Source organism: Eleutherodactylus coqui, chromosome 4 (assembly GCF_035609145.1).
Source record: "Eleutherodactylus coqui strain aEleCoq1 chromosome 4, aEleCoq1.hap1, whole genome shotgun sequence".
Lineage (NCBI taxonomy): Eukaryota > Metazoa > Chordata > Amphibia > Anura > Eleutherodactylidae > Eleutherodactylus > Eleutherodactylus coqui.
In genome coordinates this window covers 79,935,336-79,951,998 of record NC_089840.1, presented here as the reverse complement: position 1 = coordinate 79,951,998, position 16,663 = coordinate 79,935,336, and the positions used below count along the sequence as shown (strand labels likewise).

At 42.8% G+C, this 16,663-nt stretch overlaps 1 protein-coding gene across 1 annotated transcript in view; it reads left to right on the top strand.

Moving 5' to 3' along the window:
• MLXIPL (MLX interacting protein like) overlaps window positions 1-16,248 on the top strand; it is a 66,869-nt gene extending 50,621 nt beyond the window's left edge. Inside the window, exons 8-17 of the mRNA XM_066599728.1 lie at window positions 555-691; window positions 2,631-3,117; window positions 4,600-4,661; window positions 6,633-6,861; window positions 7,232-7,305; window positions 7,387-7,506; window positions 9,425-9,552; window positions 10,652-10,775; window positions 14,259-14,388; window positions 15,466-16,248. Coding sequence (XP_066455825.1) covers window positions 555-691; window positions 2,631-3,117; window positions 4,600-4,661; window positions 6,633-6,861; window positions 7,232-7,305; window positions 7,387-7,506; window positions 9,425-9,552; window positions 10,652-10,775; window positions 14,259-14,388; window positions 15,466-15,587 — 1,613 coding nt within the window. The 3' untranslated portion in view covers window positions 15,588-16,248. The remainder of the gene's footprint in view (window positions 1-554; window positions 692-2,630; window positions 3,118-4,599; window positions 4,662-6,632; window positions 6,862-7,231; window positions 7,306-7,386; window positions 7,507-9,424; window positions 9,553-10,651; window positions 10,776-14,258; window positions 14,389-15,465) is intronic.
• The last annotated feature ends 415 nt before the right edge of the window (window positions 16,249-16,663 follow it).

The window sequence follows — 16,663 nt, the reverse complement described above, 5'->3', positions numbered from 1 at the left end:
TTCCTTTAATCTTTTCCTGTCTCTGATTTCTATTTTATCTCCTATTACAATTAACACTAAAAAAGTTTAAAAAAAAATCTGTGCCTGAAATCAGTTATGTCTCCCCCTCCTCCTCGTCACTGGCCTAGCTTTTATTGTAAGATACCTGGCTGCAGCAGGAGCCTCCCCCCTCTGCTCTGTCTGCAGTATGCTCTACCCCCTTCATTAAGCACCAACCCCTCATCCGCTCACCAGCTGAAATTGGAATGGATCAGCAAGAGACCCCTGAGTTCTCGGCAGGATTTCTACGAGTCGGTCTGTTTCAAGGTCGTACAGAAAATTGAGCAGACTGACAAATGTTAAGGGCGCAACTATGTCTTGTTTACTTTTGTCATTCATTGTTAGGTTTTGTGTTTCTTCATATTTCTATGTACAGACCTAAAGTGGATTTCTAGGCTTCCTTCACCTTATGTGCTTTAGTATATACAATATAACCTAATGTTTCCCACTGGTGGCTTATTTGCCTGAAGTTTGAGTCTTGTTTAATAATAGTCTTTTTCTATTTATGTTCCAAGATTTCTTCGGTGGTCCCCGATGTCTTCCTTCTCAACATCCTCCTCTTTGTTATGAAGAAACCCAAGGTTACCCAACATATAATGAGGGAACTTCCAGTCAACCAAATTCTACCATTACATGCCCAAGAATCCCACAGGTTCTTACATATTTGCTTCTTTTTTTTTTACCTTTTATGTGAACACTTTTTCTGCATGTGCTTTTTCTTAACTTTCGTTTAGTCTTGATTATTTTTACCGATCAACCTTTCCAGTTCCTCCTACACAAATTATAATCGTTGTCTGAATCCTTCCTCTTATTCACTTCACCCTCGTACTTTGACAGTCTTTTGTTATGTGACTAAATATAACTTTTACACGTGCAAACACCTACATACATGTATAGACATATGTGTGTATATGGTACTGTACAATGGTTTTAGGTAGGTGGGTGTGGAAAGAATGCTGCAAAGTAAAAATACTTTCAAAAATAGCACTGTGAATAGTTTATTTTTTATTAATTAACAAAATGCAAAGTAAATGAAGAAAAGAAAAATCTGAAAAAAATTGGAGCGAGTCAGATGCCTCCATGTTGGTATTGCATGATGGATATGTATCTGCCTGTATTTCTCAGCATTGGGGACACCATAAATCCTGACCAAAATCCCAACTGCATTTGCTGAGATGCAGCCCCAAACTTGCAAACTGCCCCCAGCATGCTTCACTGCTGTCTGCAGAAATTCATTATTATACTGCTCTCAATATTTCAGATCTTGACTCATCAGTTTAGAGCACCTGCTGGTATGTTTCTGTACCCCAGATCCTATGTTTTTCTGCACAGTTTGGTTGGCCTTGTTTCTACATGGAAGTCATGTGTTTTTTGACGCAATTTATCCATGAAGATCACTTTGGCTAGACTTCTCTGAGCAGTAGTTGGGTGTACCTGGTCTGGTCCCACTGGTTTCTGTCACTTCTGAGCTGAGGGCACTGCTGGACAACATTGGATTTCAAAGGGAAGTAAGCATGATGTGTCTTTAATCTGCTGCCCTAAGTTTCCTTGGCTGATCACTGTGTCTACGGTCCTCAACATTGCCAATTTCTTTGTGCTTCTTCAAAAAGCACATCTTGAAACCCCAGTCTGCTTTGAAATTTTGGCCTGGGAGAGACCTTGTTGATATAGTATAACCATCTTGTGACTTGTTGTTCTGCTCAGTCTTGCCATGGTGTATGACCTATGACATGAAACTGTCTTCTACAACTTCACCTTTGTAGTTGTTCCTCACTCAGCTTTAAGCCTCCTACACAGCTGTTTCTGTTTCAGCTGTGTAGGAGTGTTTCAACCTAAATATAAAAATGCTGAATATTATCACCTATTTGCTACAATGTGTTTATTTTACACCTGACTATAATCCTACAAAATCCCTGACTTTGCAAGTGTACTCAGAACAACTGATACTGATTTGAAGGTAAAGGGTGGTCAGGTCACAACAAATGCTGATTTTGATTTTTAGATTTCTCTTTTGTTCAGTCACTTTGCATTTTGTTAACTGACAAAAATAAACTATTAACACTTCTATTTTGTAAGCATTCTTATTTTGCCGCATTTTTTTCCACATCTGCCTTAGGGTAATCTCATACATATCACTTTTTACAGCGATTAGCGCAGCATCCCAAGAGCTGTGCTGATCGTGGTACAACGCTCCCATTGATTTCAATGGGGCCTCGCAGACCTGCGCTCAAATGCAGCATTTCTAACGCTGCAATTTTCAAGCGCTCTGTTCTATTTTCGCGCGTTTAACACTTTTTGATGGGGTGCATTAAAAAGCGCTGTAAATGTGATTGTTCCCAGCAAGAGAAACCACTATAATCTTGTTAATATGATACCTGTTGTTGGCTAACAAAAGTGCGTGATGTTAAAAGCGCTGTCAAACGTTGTCACGCGCATTCAAACTCTCAACTCAAAATCGCAGTAAAAATGCTGTGATTTTTGAGCTGCGTTTTCTGAACGCATGTGGGAAGGTGGCTTAAAACATTTGCACAGTACTGTGTGTGTATATGATATACATTGATATGTGTAATTAACTGCTTTTATTTTATCAGCCCAACAGCTCTTATATCTCCCGGTCGGATTCCTGTTATCCAACCCCAGTACTGCCAACTGGATATGGCGCTGCCTCCATACCATGTGCCCCTACAAACACTGAGACCAAACCACTGTGCCACTACCCAGAATCTAGTGACAGATACACCACTGAATCCTTCCCTTCTGCCCCAGCTTTACCCATTCATTGCATTTCTCCAAATCTACCAGTACAAGATCAAGAGCTGTTGTTCCCACCAGTGACATGCCCCAAACATCCCTATAATTCTGTGGCCCCTGATGCTACCATCTTAAATCCTGCTCCCCCTCCCTCTATCCATGCAGACGTCTACCCTCTCTACACAGAATCTTCACCACCTATTGACGCTCCCCATGTTTTTCCCATCCCCAAAACTAATGGTCATGTTGCATCTAATAAACCCAGAAGACCTTCTGCCGAGACACCAGTAAGATCTCTCGCCATTGTCAGTCAGCAGCAGATTACAGGTAAGCGCAAGCCCATACAGAAGAAAGATGTTATTTGGTAGATGGTTACTGTGAAATATCCAGGAATAACGCAGAACAGACAATAGGTCATATATAGCTACAAGGTCAAAATAAATCTCACCTGGTGACGTGCCTTATACTTAAAAAAAAAAAACAACTAAAGAAAAAAACTGTATAAAACAGTTGTACCCAGCTACAATTGAAGCGACTCTCAAGGCATGCTGGAAAAAGACCTAAGGGGGGTCGAAACGTTGCAGCTTACTCTTTGCTGAGGAATAAAGATGTATATATTTTTTGAAGAAGCTCCTGAATGCTGGTCTATTCGTCGATAATCTCTGAAGATTTTGTCCCAGGACCTGAGGGGTGGGTTATATTGCCTGGTGCCGTCCTTTGTTCCCATACAGCCGCTGATCCCTGGGGTCCTTGATGAGCCAAGAAGGCCACAGTGCTGCTTTTTGCTGATCGATGCACACTATATGCTACTACCTGATTGACTAGGGCTGCCCGCCTGAGCAGCATGCTGGCCAACCCAAGCAGCATGTCATACCTTAGACAATAGGTGGCGCTGCAGGAGTATTGTCCCACCTTTCCTGTTTCCCAGAGGAGCATGGATGGCCTTCTTAGTCTCCTCACTCACCTAGGTGCTCTCCCTAAGGAGAAACGATACCCCTCCCTGACCCATGCCATAGACTACTAATGCACTACCGGTGCTCAGTGTGCATCGGGTAGTCTAATAAGTGGCACAGCCATCTTGGGTCAGCAGAGCCGGTTACCAGAGACTGGCAGATTGAATGATGTACAGGAGTAAAAGAGGGTACTGGGTAACATCACACACACATATCCTTAAAAAATTTTTTGGGGAAAATGAAAAGAAGGGGTGGAGCACTTCCTAGGAAGCTAAAGTCTATAAACAAGAATCTTCGTAAGATATTGTCTTCCTTTTTGTAGGAAGGAAAACGCTAATTTTGGTTGTGTAAACTGTTTTTGAAAAACTGCAGCCAAACCCAAAAACTGTCACACCCTCAAAGGAGGGCGCGTGTGCAGAGTAAACTAAAAGAAAAAAATGGGTGCAGGCACAACCTTTTTAAAGAGAAGCTCCTGTGTAAATCCCATTCACCATGCAGTAACATAACAAATAAGCTTATACTCGCCTCTCCCCGCGCCGCTGCTCACTCCACTGCTCTGTTTGCAGTCTACAGCCCCGCCCCGGTTTACGGGATGTCGCAAGCGGTGCGGCCAATAACAGAACTCAGCGATTTTTTTTTTTTTTGTAATATGTTTTTTTTTTTTGTTTTATGTGTATGTCCAGTTTCCTACTTGGAAATCAATGACTAGTTTCAGAAAATCAACTACTATACATTATATTTATTTTGTTTGCTCACATTTCATACAAAATTGAAACTGCCACAAAATATATGTGCTTGTCTGGAAGAAGTGGAATCTTTCTAGTTCCTATTTCTCAGAATATTATTATTTTTTTAGCACCTAACACAGACGCTTCTTCAAATATGTCATCTTGTGGACCCAGTGGACTCAATGCAAAGGTAATTATTCTGCAGTTGGATGTTGGTTAGCCGCCTGTTAAAGTAGAACACCGGTTTTAACAAAGTGTTACAATTCCAATCTATTTACCCACTTAACCCTTTCCAATATGAGCTTAGTCCGCTTTATATGGCAGCTGACACTCTGCTGCTGTGACTGTCAATAACGACCATGCAATCCAAAGGGTTTGAAAAAGGTAGCCTAATGAATGCCCCTGGGTCTGACATCTTAGGCACACTGCAAGGCAATGTATACAGAGGTATTGCAGTGTATTATACAAGTGATCATATGGTAAAGCCCTCTAACGGGACTTAAAAAAATAAAGTTTAATAAAAGTTTTCAAAGATATTTTAAAAATTACTACTTTTTATATTTAGCTCCTTTTTTAAAATTAAAAGCCTAAAACCATTTTACCATTGTGTACTTAAAAATACAAATACCAAAAAAAGAATGGTATCGCCACTTCAGTAAAAGTCAAAACTTTAACATGCCACACTATTTATCCTGTATGGTGAACACCAGAAAACATATAGTAGAAACTACAGCCTGAAGTGCAAAAAACATGCCCTCTCATAGCTCAATTGAAATATACATTTATGGTGACACAAAGCAAATCCAAAAAAGTAGTAAAACAGAAGAAAAATATAAATTTTTGGTATCCCTGTAATTGTACTGACTTGCAGAATAAGTTTAATATGTCCCTTTTTATTGTATATATAGTAAGCATCATATAAATGAAACCTGAATGCATATCCTTTTAAAAATCTCGAACAATATGAAGTCGGACCTGGCATACATTTTTGAGCAGACGTTCGGTGATGCCGGGGGTGTGCTCAATACATGAAGAGGCAGGCACCTCTTTGTGTATTGAGTGCTCTGGGGAAAATCATACTAAGGGCTTATTCAGAAATGCGTATATCGGCTGGGTTTTCACGCCGGGCCGATATACGCTGTCCCTCCCACTCCCCGACTCTCTGCTTCTCTCCTCCCCTCCGAGCAATTTGCAGTGGGAGTGGGGGTGATGAGGCAGAGCTAAGCTCCCGCCACTTGTCTATAGCCAGCAATGGGAGTGGGCGGGACAGAGCAGCGTTTGGCCCCCACCGACCTCCAGTCCCGCCCGCTCCCATTGCAAACGCAGGAGTGGAGGAGAGAAGCACAGAGCCGGTGAGTGGGAGAGAAGGGGGGACTACCTAGGTGGAAGCGTATATCGGCCGGCCGTGAAAACACCGGTCGATATACGCTCGTGGGAATAAGCCCTAAGCCCGGTGTCGGAGATTCTCCCTTCACTTCCCTAATCCAGCAAGGAGGATGGGGTGACAACAGTTTGTCTTGTTCTTGGGTTGCCCTGATTTATCAGTATGCAATATTTATCTGGAGAAGTTGGATATTTAGCTAGAAATTCTAGACACATTAAAACGATTTCATGCTGTATGAAAATGTTTAACAGGATGATATGTGACACTGCATATCTGGCTGCTGTATATGCCATAGCAGTATTTATTTGATGGTGTTTTCGAGCACCTGGTTTTAAGGTAATGGTGCCCTGGTCCTTAACAGCCCCACTCAATAGCTACCAGAGTCTATTGCAAACACTGCCGATAGGTGACCGTCCCACTGCTGGACTGCCACCCTTTCGGGAAAATGGGATGTAGGTTGCTGTGGGGCTACATAAAGAGTGATGGTACTAGGGTCAGTTGTCTATGAAGTGTTCACTGCATAGTTGTATAGGGCCACCTCCTTGAGGGCTTAGATTGGGAAAATTATTATTAGGTAATACACTTGGGTCATAATTGTTTGGCCCATTTAAAGAAGACAAAAGAGTAATAATAAAGTGGTTGTATAGGATGATTGGTTTCAGAATGTATTTCTTTAGCCTAATTAGTGCGTTCAGGACAGAAAGATCATTTACTTCCAACAGAAATCCCTGCCGAACAGGAATAATACTAAATTACAATGTTTTTATTATAACCCAGACAGGTGACAGATCAGATGAAAGGTCTTACCCTGGCATTGCTGTTGTTCCACCTCCACCTCAACCTCCACCTTCCACCAGAGGAGTCTTTAGTTTTGCTGCCCCTACAGCGATATTTCTTAGCCCGGTTTTCTGTTCTTCAAGCAACAAAACAATTTCTGGAGCCACAAACGTGACGGGTCCTCCCCTGCTGCCTAAAACCGAAAGACTGTCGCCGACCACCACCTGTGGTGAGTACATTGTCCTGATACATGGCCAGGGTATTTACATTCTTTCTCGGAATTTGATATTCTAATAAGTATTGCAGCCATTTATATAATTCCAGGGTATACATTAGCATTAATCTCTACTTTCTATCATGTTGTCTTGGGTCTAAAATGTGGTTCTCCTACTTTCTTAAAATATCTGATCACCGCTGTTTTTCCGATCACAGAGCTCCAGATCTCCTATAGACGTGGATGTAAATGATAACATATTTGCTTTCTGCAGCCACCATTAGAGGGAGATTACTTTTATCACTTGTCCTATGGATAGGTCATAAAAGTGTTTTCTGGTAAACCCTTTTAAGTCACGTTTTCACCCCCTTATTTGACATTTAAGGTGATGACCGCAAAGATTCTCTGACCGTACCATGTGCACAGGCTAACTCTTGGAACAGAACCGGCGGTAAGAAGGTGAGTAGACTTTCCTTATTCAACACTAGTTGATGAAAAATGATGGCCTAACGATGTCTATAATACCGCTGTGTGTCTTAGGTGGAGAGCCGACGTATAACGCATATCTCGGCTGAGCAGAAGCGGCGTTGTAACATTAAACTGGGCTTTGACACACTGCAGAATCTGGTGACGAATCTACATGGACAGCACAACAACAAGGTATCAAATGCGTCTGTTGGTGCACATAGTGCCGGTGTGTGACCTTCCACTACTTATCCCCATCCAGTGTTTGGCCAGCTTCCAGTAAAAATGTGGGCACGATCAAAGATGATTTCCACCTAAAACATAAACTTGGCCATAAATAGTATATCAGAAGTTAGAACAGCACCCAAAAGTCTGGTATGTATGTTTTTCCTATCACAGAGATTTTTGAACCCGGACAGGAATGTTGCCATATTGTTTCAGTATTATCATTTTGTTAGCACGTTCATTTAATAACAAAGTGAAAGTTTTGCCATAATTTTTATATATGTTAATATATGTTAATTGAAAGGTGATAATAACCAATATGGCATCACTTTCTGTTGAAAAAATGACCACAAAACGGTAAAATGCCCAAAAACTTAATGGCCAATCACTGCTGCTTTAACAGCTGATTTGCTATTTTTGGACAATTTTACTTCATCAGTGGAAATCTTTAATTTATTCATAATTGCCGATCTGAAGCTCCAGATAGATAGAGCAATGCCATTGCTATTGTTTTTACCTTTTTAAAACTTACACTCCTTACTTACACTGTTCACGTCTCTGTTGGTGGCTGTTTGGGGCCTTCAGTGCAGATCCATCCCCAAATCATGAACTGAATAGCTCAGCATGCTGCACTATTTTATCTGAGAAGATGCCAGTGGTCAGGAAGGAAGCTGTGCAGACCCCATTATAGTCATTGGGGTCTATCCAGCCAGGGGCATACATGGAAATCATGGGGCCCTATAGCAAAACTTAGAAACAGACCTCCCCAAACCCCGTAAAAACAATTCTATTGTAATCCGCATATCTTCAATGTGACACGTTTAGATACAACAGTTCACGTTCGAAAACTTTTGAAGGGGGGCATTCATGGTAGACCTACAAAACTAAAAATCTAAAAAGATGCACTGCAGATGTGATACACTTGTATTTTCGTTCTCACTGCTGCCCTCTATGGCATAGTAGCTGGCAGTGCATTCTGGTATTGCAGCATGTGACCCTAATGTCCTTAAAGGGATTGTCCAGGGTTAGAAAAACATGGGTGCTTTGTTCTAAACACAGCACCATCCTCATCCGTTGGTTGTATCTAGTACTGCAGCTTAGCTCCCTTTCTCTTCAATAGAGCTTAGCTACTCTACCAGACACAATCCTATGGACAAGGGTGTGTGGAAGAAAGCAGCCATGTCTTCCTAACCCTGGAAACCCCTTTAAATCCTGGAGGAGACAGCATATCTATGCAACACATGGACAGCCATGCCAATAAGAATTGTGTAATGCTTCATTTTCCCTGTGGGGGCACTGCAAGGAAATTGAAGAGGTGCTGCCTGGTTGCCCCATAATTACAGCTGGATGCTGGTGGTGCCTGCAAAAGGGAACCCTGTTAATTACTTCCAAATGCCCCCTCTTCTCATACATCGAATGAAAAGCAACTTCTCCCAGCTGTCTCTAGAGTCGCCAATGAAAATGGATCTGTTGATGCAGGATTACAGATTTGTTGCCTAACTGTAGCCTTACAGAGTTGTGTTGGGTAATAAGGGACTTGTACAGGCTTGGCCATCGCTGCGTTATTTGCACGTGAGAATATCAAAAATAATAAAAGTGACAGACTTTAACCCTTCCAGCCCCTGTAACATGGCCACAATGTGTCGACTTGTTTGACTCTTCGTGATAACTGCAGGCTTTTAGGTCTTATTCTCACATTGCAGATTTGATCAGTATTTTGTATCTGTATTTTAAAGCTAAAATCAGCAGTGGATATAAAGAAGTCTAAGTTTTTCACTATATTTCCATGTGATGTTTAGGATCCACTCCTCTGGTTTTGGCTTACAAATGTATGAATAAGGCCTTATTGGCTCTAGCTATGTCAGTGACACAATACTGATCTTCTTAGCTCAGCAAGGCCACAATCTTGCAGAAGACGGGTGAATATATCAGTAAGCTGCAGCAGGAGAGGGCGCAGCTACAGGAAGAATCCCAGCGCCTGCGCGGTCAGGTACAGGAGCTCAGTGACACCATCACGTAAGCAAGAAGCAACCATTCGTATAGCAATAAGTTATCAACATAAGAAGCTCTCAGTTACACGTATTTTGCGTTAAATGATAAAGAAAAATGTTTTTGATTTCTAACTGTAAGGCTCAATGTCCACGGGCGGTTTGATAGGGCATCCGCAAATCAAGCCACCCATAGGGAAACATTGGCGTCCGCACCTGAATTAAAGCATGTGGATTTGATTTGTGGATCCTTGGATGCGGAAATCAAATCGCAGCATGCTCCATTTCAGTGCCGTTCCCGCATGGACGGCTTCCATTGACAGCGGGAAAGCAGGAATTGAAAAAAAAAAAAAAAGGAGGGAGGGACTTGTTATTTGTATAGCCCCAACTTATTGGTGAAGTCCTGAAGTATGGTGGTAACTTAGTGTGTTGTGATATACAGTAGAATTGGCACTAGAACCCAGGAATTTGACGTTACCACTGAGTGGTCTTTATCATTCTGTAGTGGCAGAAATTTGATTTTATTCTGCTGTTTGGAATTGTTTAGAATGGGAATTTAGTGACCAAATCGTACGGCCGGTTTCACAATTGTGTTGGAACCTCCAGCCGGACGTTCCGTCAGATCCGGCTCAAGATATTAGAAGAAATGCATGCAGGGCTTTACCTTCCATCCAAAAGCCGGGCAGCTGGGTGGAAAGCGGACGGGACACCATTATAGTCAATGGGGTCCGTCCAGCGCTGTTTGGTTTCGTCCAAAGACTTAGACATTTGGCCGCTGAGGATTCCCTTTTTCTGCTACCCCAGTGCAGATATGAAACCACCCTAAAAATATATCCAGCGGTAGACTATTCCATGAGTGATTATTATATACCTAGTGACATCAGAAATGATTGATCTGTTTACTAACCGTTTATAAAGTTAACAAATTTGTCAGCATTGTTTATGAGGGATTTCCGTTACGCTCTACTAATTACCACTCAGGGAGCCCAGCTTTTGCAGTGTGGTACTCAGTTACATATGTTAAAGTTTATGGGGGTTAGTAGGTTAGGGCCATAGAATAAAACCTAATGTCTTGTCTTTCTGCATCATTATAGTATGTTTTGTTTCCCCCCCCTTCCTTCTAATAGCGTTTGCCAGCAGCAGCTCCCAGCTTCCGGCGTTCCCGTAACACATCAACGCTTCCAGCACATGCGTCAGATGTTCCAGAACTATGTCCAGAGCAGGACCCTACAGAACTGGAAGTTTTGGCTAGTATCCTTATATGTTGGCTTTCTGGTAATAAGCTACTGCGTTACATCCATGATACTATTTACTCCACTAACCATGCTCTACTTGTGCAGATGGTAAGCTGGACAGCGCAGCAGGAACCTTACAAATGTAGACATTTCATGAGTCTATAGAGCAATACAGTCAACTATGGCTACAGATATGCAGCCATAATCTCTGCACTGACCATGTAATTAATTAAGCTTCCCCCCCCCCCCCCAAAAAAAAATTTTTTTTTAGGAGAACCTGTCACCAGGTACAAGCACCATAAACTGATTTATAGTGCTCATACGGCAGGTTCCCTGGAGTCCAGGGAGGTATTTGTTATACCTAGCTCCCCGATCCAGTGCTGTTGCTCCTGAAAGTCAGCCCGGACCGTGCAGCCAGACCGCTGGCTGCATGTAGTCTGCACGCATTCCCATAGCAGTTCTATTGATTGAGAATTAACATGAATATCTGCCACGGATTACCATTTGTAGCAGCTGTATATCCGCGTGCAAATTTAGCCTAGTTCACTGGGGTAAATCCACATACAGATCACCTGACACATTCTGTATAAGTGAACTAGTTGGAATTATCAGGCCTTTGTTCCTTTTATTTAATGTGCAATTACTTGTACTCTCATCTCCCCATAAGGGTTGTGCCAAGATGGCATCTCATGTTCATATGCCCTGTCAAGTCATAAGAATGTCATATAGTAGGGTCCTTCGCTTAAATGGGTTGTCTCGCGCCGAAACGGGTTTGGTTTTTTTTCCATAGGCCCCGTTCAGCGCAGGACAACCACAAGGGATGTGTTAAAAAAACAAAACATATTACTTACCCGAATCCCCGCTCTGCGACGTCTTCCTTCTTCTTCCTTCACCAAGATGGCCGCCAGGATCTTCACCCACGATGCACCGCGGGTCCTTTCCCATGGTGCACCGTGGGCTCTGTGCGGTCCATTGCCGATTCCAGCCTCCTGATTGGCTGGAATCGGCACATGTGATGGGGCGGAGCTACGCGATGACGCTTAGAAGGGGGCGGAGCCAGAACGCCGCTCGTGCCTGGACCGAGCAGAAGGGGAGAAGACCGCACAGCGCAAGCGCATCTAAAAAAGCAAGAAGACGTCAGAATTAGATGGAGACGGGGACGCCAGCAACGGAGCAGGTAAGTGAATAACTTCTGTATGGCTCATATTTAATGCACGATGTATATTACAAAGTGCATTAATTTGGCCATACAGAAGTGTATAACCCAACTTGCTGCCGCGAGACAACCCCTTTAAGACTCCCCCTCCATGGCCAGAATATCTCTTGGGTTTGCCTGGCCGGACGGAGTCTTGTCCTGTAATACCACATTTATCCCTCAGTGGCAGCTGCAGGCATATGCCTCCTTGGCTACAGCTCCCACTAGCAAAGTTAGTTGTGTGCCAGGAGTAGGACTCTGGGCAATCAGTGGATCGCCGAGGGCCCCACATTCTAAAACCGGTTCTGCATGTTGGCACAATCCCTTTAACTGGAACAACTGTTGCCAATTTGTTCTTGGAGAATCAATTTGTCCCTACGCTGCAGATGTTTAGCATGCGGTTCAGATGCTGCATAAGTAGCCGAGGTTTTGCACGCTCCTGCGGCACCAGTAGCTGGAAGATTTGCTGGTTATGCTGCCCTCGTACTGGCAAACTCTTCCAGCTGTTGAATGCCATGGCTGGCCTGTGTTTCGGTTGCATGTGGTTTATGCAGCACGGGACTGTACTCACTCAGCGGGCTCAATAAAAGACTGTTAGTGTATTATTAGATAGTGGTTGACTATAAATATGACTTAAATAACAGTTAGACCAGGGTTGGGACATCGAAAACCGATATATCGGTAACATCGATAGTTTAAGGCGACATAATATCGATTTTTGTAAAGAAGAACGTGTCTTGTGGTCCGGTGACCAGATAGTCCTTCTTTACGTTCTGCCCTTTCCTCTGTGTTGGCACAGGGTGTAGTTTTGCTCGAGGCACTAATGAACTTACAAACAAGTTCTATAAACTTTTGGAAAGTGTGAGGGGACTCTGTCACCAATAAGGTTTGCTCCAGGCCAAACGACTCTCAGAAAAGGTGGGGTCTTCGGCCCCTTACCCACATGCGTTTGTTCATCGCGTTAAACGCAGGCTCTGAACGCTTGTGTCTAACGCGATGGCTGTGGGCAATGCTTTCTAAATGAAAGTATTTCCGCATGCAGATGAAGAGCTGCGCTGAGCGCACGAAGGTCGCGTCCAGAAAAGGAGATGCGACATGTCGTGCGTTCAGCATCTAACGCAAACGCAGTGCCCACAGAAAAGATAGGAGACCCATCTAATGCAATTACAATTGCAATCGGGGCACTGCGTTCGCATTACCAGGCCCTGCATTGTTTACAAGTTGCCATGGAGACCGTTGGTCCCTCAGTGGCAACTTGAAAAAAATGCAGGGCACACAGCCCCACAATCACACAGAGATCATGCTCACATCCCGTCAGGTCCAGTGTCCATCTTCTGGCTTCCTTGTAGCTGGCAGTACCTTGTTTCAGTGTGTTTACCTCCAATCATCTCTCTGCACTCCCGGTCATGTCTGCTGGAAGGAGCATTGTGAAGGGAGAGCATGTGAGCAAATTAATATTTCTTGGCTCATTAGATAACAATTATTGGGGCCAATGATAAAAAAACTTCTTTCCATATAACTAATTTTAATTCTAGGTTTCATCTGTAATTTTTTATTTTCATTTGTACCTTTAATATGTTTTCCTGTTATTAATAGTTATAAGTTAATAATAAATTCAACAGTTTAAAGTTTTAAAGAAAACTATAATTTTTGTTGTTGTTGATTTGTTGCTTTATTAACCCTAGACCTGTTTTATTTTTATACAACATTTTTAAAAGTCGATATATCGAAATATCAATAGTTTTCCACCGATATTTTACAATAATCAATAGTTTTTTCAGCGATTAGTCAATACTATCGATATTTTTGTGTCAATGTCCCAACCTTAACCCTTTGCAATCCAATTTTGGATGCAGGGTTTCCTAGGGGGCTTTCTCTTTCTGCCATTATACAATGGCGTCATCTGCTGGCTAGAGCCAGTACTGCGGTATGTGACATGCTGGAGTGGCCCCCGACAACAGAGCGTCCAGTTATATACAGTAAGAATACCCTGCTGGATGTCTTCTGACATCGGAGCTGTACAGTCTACAATCAGAATGTCTTTAGACATCAGACAGTGGATTGGAAAGGGTTAAGTTAGACCACATTTTAGTGGTAATCAATGCAGAAATCCGGATAATTCCAAAGGGTTCACAAAACAACTCTACATTGGTATATTCTTGGCAAACCTTGCAGTATACATTGGGAGCACTTAATCACAGTAGAGCCCAGGCGCAGTGTGTGCGATAAGTATTGGAAGTTTTAGGTTTATATGTACTGTAATGAGAAAAAAGAATGACACTGTTTTTCCTGAACTGGCCGTAGTTCAGCATCCTATTCCGTCCCTTATTTGAATCTTTTAACCATATGGTTTCTACAGCAAGTATGACAGATCTAAGAGACACATCACTGGAGTGGCTGGACCAGCACTGCTCTCTGCCTGCACTGAGACCTGGTGAGTGTGGAAGCAGCACTTGTCTTACTATTGGCCATGTAGTGCTCATACTGTATGATATACCTAGGGTTCATGCAAACCTCAAAGCCGCAAGCCTCTCATGTGGGTGCGGTAATTGTTTCTACTCTTTCTACACCAGTGTTTCCCAAACTCCAGTCCTTAGGGACCCCCACAGGTCAGGATTTCCTCCGTGTTGCACAGGTGATGTAATTATAGTCAGTCCTCAGACATTGCCACAGGTGTCCTTACTATAGGAGATCCTGAAAACATGACCTGTTGGGGGTCCATGAGGACTGGAGTTTGGGAAACACTGCTCTACACCAAGGGATCTACAGTCTTTTTTTAACTGGGACGGGGGTCATTTTCATTAAAGACAGGTGGTGGTGAGTAACACTAAGCATTAAAAGGTTAAAAAGTGTATTAAAGGCATGAATGGGTCTTATAGCGCTTTCCCCAGTGTTAAATGGGTTGTTTGATAAGTTTTCTTTTTTTCCAAAACATGTACCCATGCAACAACATAACACAGACATATACTCACCTCTCCGGGCTTCCTGCTGTGTCCAGCATTGATATAAGCTTCACGGGCTGCAGCAGCTTGTTTACGGAACATCACAGGCTGCTGCAGCCAATGTCCGAGCTCAGCATTTGATCACAGAGCTGTGTCATTGGCTGAAACGTCCTGTACACAAGCTGACTGCAGCCTATAAGGAAACACCAAGCATGGAGCACCGAGCAGAGGCACGGAAGATACAGGGAGCCAGGAGAGGTGAGTATATGTCTGTTTATGTTGCATTGGAAAAATGGTTTTAAAAAAGAAAAACCTCTCGGCCAACCCCTTATAACTAGCAGTGATAAGTTTTAATGCTAGTTCCCTGTTTTTGACATACCTGGAGCCACATCGAAGGGGGCCCAGAACCAAGTCTGGCTTTTGAGTATGAAGGGAAATAGAAGGAATTGCAGCTTCCAGAGGAGTATGCTAGGAGCGCACACCAACTACATTCAGACCATTAAAATGGTGTTATTTGTTTGAAATATCCTAAATAACCTGCATTTTTTTTCTTCTTTCTTTCAATCTAGCGGTGTTAAATTCATTATGCCAGCTCAGTACCTCAACGTCCATTCTCACGGACCCGTCCCTGATGCCGGAGCAGGCAATGCAAGCAGTCACACAGGGAGAGAATGGAAACGACTGCTTCTAAATCCACATAAGAGACTGCTGAATGTCTAAGAAGTTGGCTTGTATACGGTTAACCTGTAACATACAAATTTGAAAATGTCCAGCATGTCTTACAGAAGATTGGTCATGGCTGAATTTTATACAGTAATGAAGTGAGGTTCTCCATGTCCCCGGAGCTCCTGCTTCTACCTGAGGAAATGCATACTTCTGGATCCTGTGCCCCTCTATGGCAATGGTTGTATGTTTCACGCCTCTGTGCCTGCCCAGACGACATGTCAAATCGTCTGGGCAGGCACAGTAAAGCAAATGTCCAGTGCTGTACAATCAAGGAAGACCTTTGTACACATGGTGCATAAAGTCCATTGGCTTGAGTCTCTGGACCCCGGGCTTTATCCATAGTGTGGCTGATTTTCTTTTAAGATAATTTTTCTGTCTGTGCGTGAATGTTTTTAGTGGCTGTTTATAATTTTTTTTAACTTTGTACTTTCTTTCTTGGTCCTATAATGAAGACCTCAACAATCTGAAAGATCCCGATGTCATAGTGAGCTCTGTGAGCCATTGTTCAGTGTTTATACCCCATTCAGTATACATCCAGTGTTAATATTTTGCAGATTTTTTCCAGATTTTCTGTATGAAAGTCAACCTGTGAATTGTGAAATATATATTCTCTTGCTTAAAGTTGATTATGTGTTTGTCGTATATCCTGGACCAATAATTATATTCTATGTGAGCTGCTGCTTAAAAATGTTAGTGGGCCAATCTGGAAGGAACATAGTAACACGGTACGTAAGGCTGAAAAAAGACAAATTTCCATCCAGTTCAACCTATTACCCTCACCCCCCCCCCCCCCACCCCACTCAATGTTGATCCAGAGGAAGGCAAAAATGTAAAACTGAATATTGACACTACTATAAAGCAGCAGCAGGTACAAAAACATGGAATTTATAAGTCGGCCAAGCCATTTAAAGAACTCAACAGAATGTTCCTCTCGTAGCGTTCATGGCCAGCATCACATACATTGTGTGACAAGCATCATACTAGTAGAAATAAACATGATGCCAGCAGCACAATCCTGAGCACTGATATAGTGGGGAAATT